At 43.9% G+C, this 13,258-nt stretch overlaps 1 protein-coding gene across 1 annotated transcript in view; it reads left to right on the top strand.

Moving 5' to 3' along the window:
* Positions 1–607: 607 nt before the first annotated feature.
* ankfn1b (ankyrin repeat and fibronectin type III domain containing 1b) overlaps positions 608–13,258 on the top strand; it is a gene marked incomplete at both ends in the record, with an annotated part of 117,182 nt that continues 104,531 nt past the window's right edge. Inside the window, 3 exons of the mRNA XM_083993970.1 lie at positions 608–726; positions 8,596–8,777; positions 12,483–12,715. Coding sequence (XP_083850096.1) covers positions 608–726; positions 8,596–8,777; positions 12,483–12,715 — 534 coding nt within the window. The remainder of the gene's footprint in view (positions 727–8,595; positions 8,778–12,482; positions 12,716–13,258) is intronic.

Raw genomic sequence — 13,258 nt, 5'->3', positions numbered from 1 at the left:
CGCTGAGCCGCCACCTCCCTCCCTCCAGCTCACTGTCATTTTCTCTCTCTCCCCTCTCTCTTGCTCTCCTCCTCCGGGGAGGGTGGAGGTGGGTGGGTGGTGGGTGGGGGGGGCACTGCTCCTGCTGTGTCGATTGGGAGGCAGTTACAAACGTTACTATTTTGAGAGAGTCAGTGTATGCCATGGCACTCTGCGCGCCGTAGCAAGCGAGCGAAAGAGGTGGAGGAGGGTGTGGAGGGGGAGGAGAGGAGAGGAGAGGGGAGAGAGAGAGAGGCATAGAAAGGCAGAGCGGGGGTCTGGCTCGTTCTCCTGCTGCACATAAAGTGGTCTGCTCTGCACAACAGGATGAGGGAGCGTCGGGAGGCTCGGACCTGCAGCAGCTGACGAGCCGAGCGTGCAACGCCGCATCCAGGTGGAAGGAGCAGAAGGGGAGGCAGACAGTTCAAGTCAGGAGGTCGCGCGCCAAGGAGCTTTGCAGAGCACAGCCACAAACATCTTTTTTCTATCTTTTTTTTTTTTTATTGTGTGTGTGTGTGCATCAAAGGAAAAGGAAGGCAAAGGGTGGCGGGGGAGAAAAGGGAGGTGGAGGTGAAGAGAGACAGGAAAGATGGCGAGTTTTGGGAAACTCACAGACTACTTTAATCGGCGAAAGTCTCGAGAGGAGCTGCGGGTGGGCAGGAGCTCCAGGCGCAGCGGCAGTTACTGCTGCACTGTGGCAGAGGCCAGGTAACTTGTGTTTATGTCTGTCTGCGTGACTGTCAGCGCACAGGTACACTGTATGCCTCATGGTGCATGGCATAGTATACACATGTCTCTATGGATGTAAACATGTGTCACATCCCTGTGACACAACAAACTGTGTCTCTGTGTTTATGTGTAATTAAATGATTTAAATGTAGTATATATTAGGGGTGGGAATCTTTTACTATCTCACGATTAGATTCGATTCTGATTTTTGGGGCTACGATTCGATTCAAAATCGATTTTCGATTCAAAACCATTTGATTCCTAATGATTTCTGCTTCAGTCTATCGGTGTGCAAAGGATCCTCATGATCTACTCCAGTCTGCTTTGCAAGACAGAATGACTAAAGTGTCTTTTTCACATTTATTGAGTTTTAAACATGTATCCATGCTTAGATGGAATTGTTGAAACTGTTGCATAAAAGCAATATCACATATTGTTTAAGTAACAAAATAAAATTAAATCTTTATTAAAAAAAATAGTGCAGTTAAACATGCTGCCTTTTAAATTCTAAGGAAATGGCCAGCAGATTTGTTTCATTTTTTTATTTTTTAAAATCAATTTTTTTTGGCACACCCCTAGTGTGTATATATATAGTCAAACAACACAATGAATGCAGGCTTAAAAAGGTTTGATAAAAGTCAGTGTGATGCTGAATTTATATAAACAGGTGTTTGTATACATGTGTGTGTGCATGTGTCTGAATCCATGTGCGAGCGAGCGTTTGTGTTACATAAGTCTGGAGGTGTGGTGGATGTGTGCTGTCAGGCATGGTGCTGCTGTGGCTACTATGGATTCTCTCTCTCTGTCTCTCTTTCTGAATGCCGAGGCTTTTCTATAGATAGACATTGAGAGGATGAAGTCGATACGCTGCTTATGTTATGGAAGGAAGAAGGAGATGACAGTAAGAGGGAGGGAGAGATTGAAGAGAGTCGACCTGCTGGTGCTCACACTGCCTCGCCACGTTCACACACGGGAACTTCCCGGTGACAATGACAACTTTATGCTGTTGATTACTGAGTGGCTCCAGCAGAGAAGGTAGATTTCCTTCAGGTGTCTTGAAGTGATGATTCAGAATCACTGCTTGTTCTACTAGAGTTTGATATTTTATGTCAATATCATGGATCTTGTAATGTTATGTAATGACACCTAAGGCTGGAATTTCAACTGCTACGTTGTTTATTCACAGTTAATTTGCTGTCACACAGATGCTGTTCACGCCCTGGAAACGTAATTGGTGTGGCTTGGTTAAGTTCTAACAACCTCTCGCTTTTTATTACAGCAACGCAATTAACATCCTCAGCTCAAAAAGAGATCTCGGTTTTTGCTTTCCTCGCTGCTTTAAGTCGGACCCCACAGGAAGAAAACAACAACTCTGGATCTAAGTCGAGATTTCCGTTACTGTTTTAGTTTATCAGTACTCGACAACAAGCGGCGTTGTATGCTAAACCTCCCGGCTATTATTGAAATATAAAACCAGGATGAAAGCAAAAAAAAAAAAAAAAAAAATCATACACAAGTGTTAAAAAAAAACCACCACACTGTATAAAATGTCCATCAAACCTCATATCATTCACTCACAGTACAAGTGTTAACGTGGGTGGACATCTGGTACAGAAAAAGCTCTCAGATTCCCTGCCATTACAAATCCAGCATCTCTCTCATCCCCACAGCCTCTTTGTCTCCGTCTCTCCCACTCACTGTCTCTTTCTCACCAGCCACCCCCTTCCTACGCCCTTCCATCTCCCACCATCATCTCTCAGACTTTCAGCCTTTATTGCTTGGCTTCTTTTATGGTTTCTTTCCCTCCTCTATTGCTCTTTTTCTGTCATGCCTGTTCTGTCTCTACTCATCCTCATCCACGAGGAAGAGCCGGTAGAGGTTTTTTTTTTTGGGGGGGGGGGTATCAGAGTTGCAGTAAGTCTGTTTGTAGATGTTGGACCAGCACAGACGAGCTCTGTCTCCTTTGTCCATCGCTGAACAGCAGCACATGCTAAGATGCATACAGTACATGCGTTACATAAAGAAAAATGTAGTGACTGTTAACCAGGTTTCTCCCGTTCTGTGTTATAACGTCACCTACCACCTTCTACTTTGAAAATTTTGACTCACTATACACTGACTAACCTCTGAAAACATCACATTTCCACCTTTGACAGATTTCGCCATAACCTTTCAATAACTCTTTGAACCCATTCAACTTTTCTTTTCTTTCTCTATTATAATTAAACCAAACAATTACAACTTAATTGCAATTTAAATATGAAGATACCTTAACTTGGAGTCAACATTGTTTTTTGTGTTATCCATTTTCCATTCTGCTGTGGAGAAAACACGAGTCTAATGTGAAATTCATTAATTTGCTTCCACTGATCGGACATTCAGATTCATGGTTACGGACTAACTGTGCCGTCCCTGGGAAACTAATGAATAGTGACAAGTCGGGATCAGTCCGTAATAAATGGCGAGAGATGATGAATCAGTCTGTAATGAAGAAGTTAATGTCCATCTTTTTCGTAATATGTAGAGAGATAGGTCTGCAAGTCCACAATGGAAGCCTTTTGCTCCCGCTCGTCACTTAAGCCGTTCAAAAGCAGTTTCATTCAATTTATTCAATCCAGCGACTGCACGGCCGGTGTCGACTGAATAACTGAGAGATGAAGACAGAGGTTAATCAAACCGTATCCTTCTGCTCCGCGGGGTCACTCCGAAGGTGTTGCTCAAGTCCTCTCTCCTCAGCACTGAGAAATAGAAGCTACAGACTTTTCAATATCCAGGAATCACGTAGACAAGACAGTGGCGTCTCAAAAAGGAGTTGGCAGAGCAAAGAGGGATAAAATGGAAATGCGAGGAAGCATAAGGAGGACAAAAGGAGCGAGGGGAGAAGACGATAGCAATGTCTCATCTCTAAAAACACATATCCGCATTCAAACACGGCGAACACACATGAATACTGAGCAAGAACTTTTAATGAATGGCTCAGCACCGAGCAGCAAGTTTAGCTCATGAATAAGTAACTATATGAGCTATTTAACTGGCTTCGGAGGAACTGGATTCAGTAGTTGAGTTCATTAATAATAATAAATGGAACATTCATTAGTACTGAAGTACCAGCAGGATGAATGTTTGACTGAATTTAGACAAAGATTAAAAAAAAGAAGTTACATAAAAGTCATTGGTCTGAATTGTTTCAGTCTGTGTTAAACCTTAAAATGGTTTAATCAGAGAATTTAAATCTTCTGTATCTTTTCACAAGTTTCATGAAAAATTCCTCAGCTATGTGTGTAAAAAAAGGAGCGTGATGAGAATGTGCTGTACTCTGTGTATGTGTGTGTGTTTGAAATTGATTCAGCACCATGGATAGCTCTCATCACTACACCAGATGCTGCCATTCACCGTCGCACTACACTGAATCAAGCTAGCAGAAACAGATCCCCTGTCAGTCAGGACTTCAACTTGAATCAAGGCTGATGATGGCAGAAACTCGCTGAGGAAGACTCCACTCAGAGGTTCAGATATACATTTTAATATCTGGGTTGGGAAACCACCTCACGTACTGCTCAGCCGTGAGGAGTCAGGGATGTGCATGCGCCACTTTTAGCATTTTAAATAGGTCACTAGTACAAATTGCTGTACATCTGATGCATGAAAACTTGTTCTTGTGGAAGTGAGAGCAAAGTGTGTCGTATGCCTGCGGTGAGAAAAAATCGTCTGAGCTGTCTACGCCGTCGGGCGCTTAGAAGCATGTGCAGAACCTGATTGTTGGTTATGGGCCTGTGGGCTATCTCCAATACAAATCTGTTCTGTTGTAATATGCAGTTTCACACACCGTCATCCAATAATTCTTTCCCTATCGCACCTTTTCCTGCTCTGTGTCATTCTTATTTAAAAAAGAAAAAAATCCTATTGTATTTTAGTTTTTTACACTTTGCACTGTGGAGTACATGCACTAACAAAAATTAGTTGTTTCCTGTGACTGCCGCGCCAGAGATAATACATTTGGCAACAGAAAATGTGTTGTTCACTTGATGCTTACAAGTCAGGGCAAGACATTGTTTTTGTGAAACTGCAGATTGCTTCTGGGGAGGAAATATAAACACCTCTTCCTCTCCCCTCCTCTCTCCCCTCCCCCCTTCCCCTCCTCTCCTCTCCTCTCCTCTCCTCTCCTCTCCTCTCCTCTCCTCTCCTCTCCTCTCCTCTCCTCTCCTCTCCTCTCCTCTCCTCTCCTCTCCTCTCTTCTCCTCTCCTCCCCCCTTCCTCTCCTTTCTTCTCCTCTCCTCCCCCTTCCTCTTCTCTCCTGTCCTCTCCTCTCCTTTCTTCTCCTCTCCTCCTCCTTCCTCTCCTCTCCCCTCCCCTCCTCTCCTCTCCTCTCCTCTCCCCTCCTCTCCTCTCCTTTCTTCTCCTCTCCTTTCTTCTCCTCTGCTCTCCTCTCCTCTCCTCTCTTCTCCTCTCCTCTCCTCTCCTCTCCTCTCCTCTCCTCTCCTCTCCTCTCCTCTCCTCTCCTCTCCTCTCCTCTCCTCTCCCTTCTTCTCCTCTCCTCCCCTCTCCTCTCCCCTCCCCTCCCCTCACTCCCCTCTCCTCCCCTCATTTATGTAGAGTCGCTTAGCAACAGGTTTGTAGGATGAGTGAGGCCCAAATAGTCGGAGTGGCCTGGGCTGCCTGTTCAGCCCAGTGTGTTATCATCATGATGTGCTGGTGGGAGGCCAACCGCTGTGTTTGTGCGAGTGCGTCTGTGTGATGTTGTATGTGTGCACTTGTGTTTACCAGTGGTCCCTGAGTTATTTGATCTCATGCCAAGTGTAACAAGTGTGTGTATGCATGCGTGTGCGTGTGTGCGCTTCAGGCAAATGCTTCTTCATGCAAGTCAGTATGGATTGCTGAGGAGTGAGTGACCTGTCTATTTCTATCACCATCAAAGCGCGGCCGTGTGTGTATGTGTGCCAGCATGTATACAGTCACTATCAGTCCTTTGTCTTGATATTCACCAACACAGAAGCGCTATTCGTCAGACCATCCCAGGTCTTTTCCATGTCTCTGCTCTGAATCTCATGCAGGGGGAGCATCTGATCCCAGGTCAAATATTCAAAACTCCAAACACCCACCTTCTCTACCAGGGGAGTAGTTTAGCAGCTGACAGCGGGCAGATGCCAGTACTTCACTTCTCAAGCTCGTGGATGTGCTGACTTTGAACCTGCTGTCGGTTTACCTTATAGCTCCCCGGTGATGAATAGCCCCCAAGCCTGCGAAAACATCCCGAGCCAGGCATCCAGGGGAGTTTAAAGAGAACTGAAGTGTTTCGCTCAAGCACGGACCCATTTAAGGTTCTCCTCAAGAGCACTTGTCTGCAAAATAAAAATGTTTTAAAAAGCTGACAAAAACTGGCATGAACCACTTGAAGGCGTCTACTCTCTCAGTAATGAATGCACAAATGAATGATGTCGCGTAACTGATTCCTTCATCAGTTAATTAATGACTAATTATCTGCCATCGAAAAGGATCTAATGGATTTAATTCATTAGCTATGATCCTATGCTGAGATCAAAGGCTGTGTAATTAGCTGGCTTGTATTAGTGAATATTGATATGAAATGAGAAGTGCTCATTGATATTTACACACTTGATATTTACTTCTGCATAGTCCTCCTGGTTTGCTCTTTCAGCAAAACCTATGTAATGTATCTAAAGTCATCATTTCACTTTATTTTGCTGAGAGTGAGATGAAAATATTATTTCCACTTCCATTCACATCTGTCTGTAGAAACAGGTTAACGGGAAATCACATCAAATCTTTTAAATTTTTTTTATTTTTATTTTTTTACATAACCACATCGTCCCAGTGTGCATTTTTGTTGGAAAGATCAAACGAAGACAAATCAATCTCATACTATTACGAACACAATCTCCTCATAAATCCGTGTTTAAAACCCAGCTCACTGAAAATGTCAGGACACATCTGTGTGGGGGAAGTCATGCTTGCATGTCCTCAACTAATTTTCAGGCGGGGATCATGTGTTCTATATCCAAACTTGTCACGCGAAGAGTCTGGAGGTCAGACGTCTTCCTCCTCTGCCGGGGATGACTCTGATGTCTGCGATGCTGGCCACGTTTTATTGAATTTGATCACATCAAACTGATCAGAGCTGGCATTTGTGTGTGTGTGTGTGTGTGTGTGTGTGTGTGTGTGTGTGTGTGTGTGTTCACATTTGATTGTTATTTGATGGATTGGAGGTATTGTATTTTAACAGTCTACTGTGCTGCTGTGTAATCGACTGCCTGTGGAGGCTGGATAGAGGTGACAATACATAAAAAACACAGTGACAATACAAACAACAGTGTATAAATATAAGAAAACAGCGCTTAAACATGTGCATCACGTTCCATCACTGATGTCTGCTGCACTGTATGACTGCATGTTGTGGATTTGTCACCAATTTGCTATTAAGCCGATCTTGTGATTATGCTTATTGATTGCTCTCCCACTTGGGAGTATGTGGTATCAACTGCCATAAAAGAAAGCAATTTCTATTGGTTGTGCTCCAAATGGCCTTCAGCTTGATTATGCTGAGGTGGAAGTAATTTCACTATTGATCAGTACAACTGCTCTCTTGTCGCTCATTAGCAGTAAGCCGAGTGTGTAGAGTGTGTGGGTTCGGTGCCGGTATTGTGTTGCACGGTTGCTTAACTGGGCAGGTATTGTTTTTGTCTCTTCTTATATCAACGCTGAGTTCAGTTGTGTAAGACATCATTTCCTAAATGTCTCTCAATAGGCTCCTTGAGACAATATAAATGTGCATTGCTTGTTTAAAGGGGCATACAACAATTAAGTCTAGTTTGGGCAGAATAAATGTGAGTTGCTAGAAGGCTGCAAATGAGAGTCTTTACTTCAGACATGACGTACTCAACGTTGCACATTGTTTGACTGTAGAAGTGAAACTAGAGATCACTGATGGTGACTTAAAGAGGAAGCAAGATTTGCACCTTAATTAAACAGCTTCGGAGTAATTATTATGGTTAAATGACTCGTTACGGGGAGAATGGAAGCTCTCTGTCTTCCACTTAGGGTCTTTTGGCCAAAAACCAACCTTGCTAGATCAGCGCCTCCAACCCAGATCTCGTCAAGCGAGAAACACGGACTGCTTTAAGGCTCTGTGACACAAACACGTCCAGTAATCTGCAGTCTCTTGCTAATGTTACCCACCACGTCAGTACATTGCTCAACGGATTGCCTTCTCAACAGCTAAATGCACATGGCCAGGGGGGGAGGGAGGAGGGTTAGCGGTGAAACTGTAAGGGAAGCTCCATCAAGAAAAAAGTGACCAAAACAGAGAAAAAGCGGTCACTTTTCCTCTATTTTGCCAAGCCTCCTCCTGGCCATGTGCATTTGTTTTCAACGAAGCCAGCGAGAAAGCAATCCATGGAGCGGTAGATAATGTTATTTATACGATATATTTATCATATATGATATATGTTGCGATCTGTGTAGTTTTATCCATCATAAACAAGAGATTACTGATTGCGGGACATGTTTGATCTGATCTTGCAAAGGTTGGTTTTCGACCAAAAGACGCTACATGGATGGCAGAGAGCCTCCATTCTCCCTTATTTATCCTTTTATTTATTTATTTATTTATTTTATTTTATATCTCTTAGTTATTTATTAAACCATCACGATTACTCCAAAAGCTGTTTAATTAAGGTAGAAATGTATCATAGTTGAGCTAAAAATCTTGCATAGTGCCCCTTTAAATCAAGTGTGGAAACTCTATATTTCAGTTGTGAACTGGGCTGCTGTTGTGATAACCGCTGGAAGCCAAACGCTCCATGTAACCGTCTGTTACCGCTCTCCAACCAGGTCGCTGGAAAGGAAGTTGCAGAGGCCCCTACTGGCTAAGTCCCGCACACTTCCCAGCATCCCCCAGTCGCCGACGGTCTCCAGGGTCCACCACTCGGATCTGATCGGTGGGAGTCCTCCTCGCAGGAAGAACCCGCCCGCTGCGTCCGGCCCCCTGAAGGCCTGCACTCTGCCACCTGCAGGTAAAAGCCCACAGCCACAGGATTTCTCACCGCACCTGTGTGATTCCCTCAGCTCCTTTATGTGTTTATTGATTCATTTGTTCACATTTCTGATTTTTTACAAAGCCTGAGGAAATTCTCCCAAATGCACCATGGCACACAGTTATGGTATTACCTCTGCTTTTTATCCTGAAATGGCTGTTTCTGTCAGAGTCAGACTCATTCAGCTTCAGCAGCAGACTTTCAATCACTTTACAGGATTTCTTAACACTTCTAACAGTCCTGTAAGTGGAAAGAAAAATACAGGCCTTGCTCTTACCAGCACTGTTTGACTTTACGTGACTTCTGGGAAACAATCTAATGTTTCACAGACCTCTTAGCCAGTAATGTGTCTGCCTCTTGAACTCTATTATCGAGCCAAATGGCCGGCTATCAGGGAGGTGATAAAAGAGCGTAAAGGCCACCAGAGCATCAAGCAAACTCCTCTCAGATAGGTCAACCATGTTTCATTTCCTTTCGCTCTCAAAACAGCACTAATGCTTTGCTCCTTTGATATTTCTTTCACCTGACGGAGAGCGCACAGCAGCTAGCTGTCTCAGCAGGAGCGCACGCAGGAAAGATCCAGTTATCCTCCTCCCTGTCTCCCTCTTTCTTTCTCTCCCCTCCCATTTTCTTATAAATCAAACAGTGTTCTCACACCTGAGAGGGGAAACTGTCATGGAGAATCCTGAAGCTGTAGCCTGCCGACAGAGATAGCTTTCATCTCGACGACGGATGAGCTGTTTTTTAGGGATGAAAACATTCGTAGGTAGTGAGGATTTTATGTGAATGGAATCCCTGCAGGAAACCGTAGTTTAACACTTTGATTTATACAGATCCAAAGGAGCTTTTCTATAAAAACACCGGTTTCACAGACATCCAAAACAAAAGAGAGATCACTTGATGAATAGAATTCAATCAGAATGATAAATAAGCCAACATAAAATTACAAAACACGATAAAATGAGCAATTTGTCACACTGCACAACCTGTCACAAGTTTCCTTCTTACATCCGTCTCACCGCTCACGTGCGCCCACAGACAGACACGCACAGTCAGCAGTGGTGTGTCACTCCTGATTGATGTTGATCAAAGTTTCCCACCGCCACCACCACCAGGTAGATCAGAATTGGCACATTGTTGCGATGAAGGGAAAGTGCTGTGTTGTCATCCTTATTTTGTGATGTTTGGTACAAGCGTGCACACACACTCTCAGCTCCGTGGAGCTTTTTGGAGAAATGAAACATGAAACTCTACAAAGAGAGAAAAGAGACGGCAAACATCAGAGAAGAGGAACTTAGAATAAGGCAAAGTCTCCCTTTTCTTGAAGTAAAACCCCGCTGGATTCAGGGAGCGGCGGCGGCGACGGCAACACAGGAGGTGGCAACTTTGAAATCAATTCACACCGCGCAACATTTTCACAGTGTAATTAATTAAAACTGGAGAATGTTTTGAACAGGTATCAGGGTGATAGATTATAGGGACTCGTTTCACTTTTCTTTTTTTGGAGCTATTGTGCATTTATGCAGTGTTAGAGGTTGGGTGAGGCTACAGGAACTAAGATGCTGACACTGCAAGACATTCCTCTTTTTTCTGATCCATCCCTGTTCTTTTACTCCCTACCCTTTTCCTTGATTGCTTTCTCTCTCTTGGCTGCAGCTTCTTCTTCTTTTTTTTTTTGCAGACTTCAGCCTGATGTCTGTGCCAATACAAAGCTGGGATGTGCCCTTTATTTAAGCTAATTCCTTCATTGTTTTGGGTAAAGTCGTATGACAAATCACTGGTAACCCGTGGCTCACCATGCAACCTAAGTAAACTATAAATGATCTTATAAAATGGCATAAAAAAAGAGTGAAACTTCCAGACTTCTTCATCTTCAACACAGCCAGCAGGAGCTTATCTTAAAGAACACATTTGGAAACTGCTTTTCCCCCGTGTGCACTGTGCTAAAACTAGAAGAGTGCTTTCAACTGAATTAACATCACACAATCACACCCTCCCTTGATTGACACCCGTCGTCAAAACAGCTTCCAGTGAATAAAGGTGAACAAAGGAAACATGAAAAAACAAATTAAATCACACTGCGCAAGAGACTTTCACTTCCTGAGTCGACCTGAGCCCTCGCTACTCGACTCACAGCATCTTTACATGATCCTGGATTTAACAGCGTCGTGTTTGAGCGTTTCATTTTGCCCAAGTTTTCCACGTTCTGCCCTGACTTAACCTGTCTCCTCGTCTGTCTCTGCCTGTTCTCCACTGCCCTGCTGCTGCTCTGTTGCAAATACCAAATTGAGAGAGACTTCGGTCTCACGTGGGCCCTTGTTGCTTAGTAACCGCTGTCATCGACCATGATGCTGGCTCTCTCTGTCTACCTCTCTATCTCGGTCTTTATCTCTCCAGTAGTGCCGAGACAACTTAAAAAAAAGAAGTCAAGTTGGTTAAATAACCCAGTTGTGCTTCATTCACGGATTTAAAGCTCCATCCCATATTAGTGCACTTGAGAGCTCACGTTGGGAGTCGCTCCCTAGTCATTATGCTGCAGCGTTACTTGGCTCAGGTTTTGAGGCCAGATGCGTTTTGGCTGCTGCTCAGACAGTGGAACTGATGCTGTAATATTACACAGGCTCACACAACAGCAGTTACTGCCAAAGACCTGCTGTTGAAGTCTTTTAATAAAGGATGTCATTGGGAGGCAATTCCCATTGCACATAAATATAAATTTAGGAACTTCAGACTTGATGGGTCAAAACATTTTTCTGGCTTCAGACCTTGTCCATGTTCTTTGTTCACAACAGTCTGTGATCCAACTGTAAAAAACTAAAACTGATTGACAGGCCCTTGAAAACAACTCTAGTGTTTTTATATTCTTAAAGCTTTGTTTTAATCCCAAATATACATCCCACTGGGTTTAATTTGACAGCATAAAATTGGCCATATAAAAATACTGTATATATGATGTTATGTGTTTGAATTATATATCCGTACACTTCGACACGTATAAAAAACAGTTCTGATTGAGCCTTTAATGTGGTCCTTTTCACTTTGACAATGTCCCTCGCCTCGGAGGCTGCAGCTTACCCAACGTGCATCAGATTCTGTAAGGAACTGAAAGACGAGAAAGTGTTTTATTAGTGCCGTTAGTCAGTCGGCGGACGCTGACAGGACGCCTGACAGACATCGAATGCGGAGTGATGGATGCCGGCTGTGATTAGTGCAGCAGAGCCGCGCTCTGACAGCACACATCCATCTCTGTTGTGTGACTGTGAAAGCTCAACCCTCATGTCAGAGCCGAAGAAAAATTTCACTGTCGCTGTAAATTTGTTCCTTCCTCTTCATTTTACACGAGCTATTATTTCAATCCGGCTCAAGGAATCATAATCAAGCAGTTAAGGAGGCAGACTGAGAATAATGCTTGGGTGTAAAATATTTCACCTTAAAAGGGAGCTTAATTACAATCAGGAAATATTTTATGTGGGCAATCAGTGAATGACAGTCCACAATTTGCGAAGTGATTTTGCAATAATTGCTTTGTAAAAACAAATATGCATCATCTGTCCAATCTGTCTCGCTCTCATTCATCTCCTGTCTCCAACTTTTTATCTTTCCCTTTCTCGCCTTTGCTTTTTTCCCTTTGTGGATTTGCTTTCCATCCGGTCATTTGTCTTTGTGATTCCTTTGATCTTGAAGGGGAGCTGTGGCGTTTGGAGGATGACATGGAGGGCGAAGATGAGTCCGATCAAGGAGGGTGCACCGAGGCCCGCCCGCGCTCCCAGTCGCCCTTTTCCCACTTTCGGGCTCGAGCCGCCTACCTCCGCAAGAGCGTCTCTGCGGACGACCACCTGGACATGGGCCTGGACTACAGCCCGGGCAGCGCGGCCGAGAGCAAACCCACCCGTAAGGGCAAGCTGAAGAGAAAGTTTGTAAGTTGGATTCCTCATTTCCTATTGAAGTGTGGGTTTGTCGATGAGAAAATCCATCGTGTCTGGCTCGCTTCTTGGTTTGAACTCAGGGTTTCTTACGTCAGTGAGAGCGTGCCTTCATGCATAATTTCAAGTGCAAACAGCATATCTCCTGTGTCACATTTTTAAGATAAAAAAAAAACTGTATGCAGGATTTAGTGGCATCTAGTGGCGAGGCTGCAGATTGTAACAGACTGAATACTCTATGCCTGAGCCTATAGTGGCCTGAAGGTAGAAGGTAGTGGGAAAGGAACCACTCCCTGTGTAGATCTGAACGCCTAATGGTTCTTCATTTCTGCCGATGCATCTTAAAATCCTACACACTGGTCCTTTAAGAACAGTTTTGATTGGCCTTCATCTGCTCCCTTTGCAGCTCACCACCTACTGTCTGATATTACGATATCACTACATAAACCACACCTCTCATCCTGAAATAACATTGTCTTAAGGATGTTTTTTGATAGACTGGAAGTCAAAAATGAACAGCAGCAAAAATTTTAACAT

Source organism: Trachurus trachurus (genome assembly GCF_905171665.1).
Source record: "Trachurus trachurus genome assembly, chromosome: 19".
NCBI classification, from domain to species: Eukaryota; Metazoa; Chordata; class Actinopteri; order Carangiformes; family Carangidae; genus Trachurus; species Trachurus trachurus.
The sequence above is the reverse complement of the archived record's forward strand: the minus strand, read 5'-3'. Positions and strand labels throughout refer to the sequence as shown.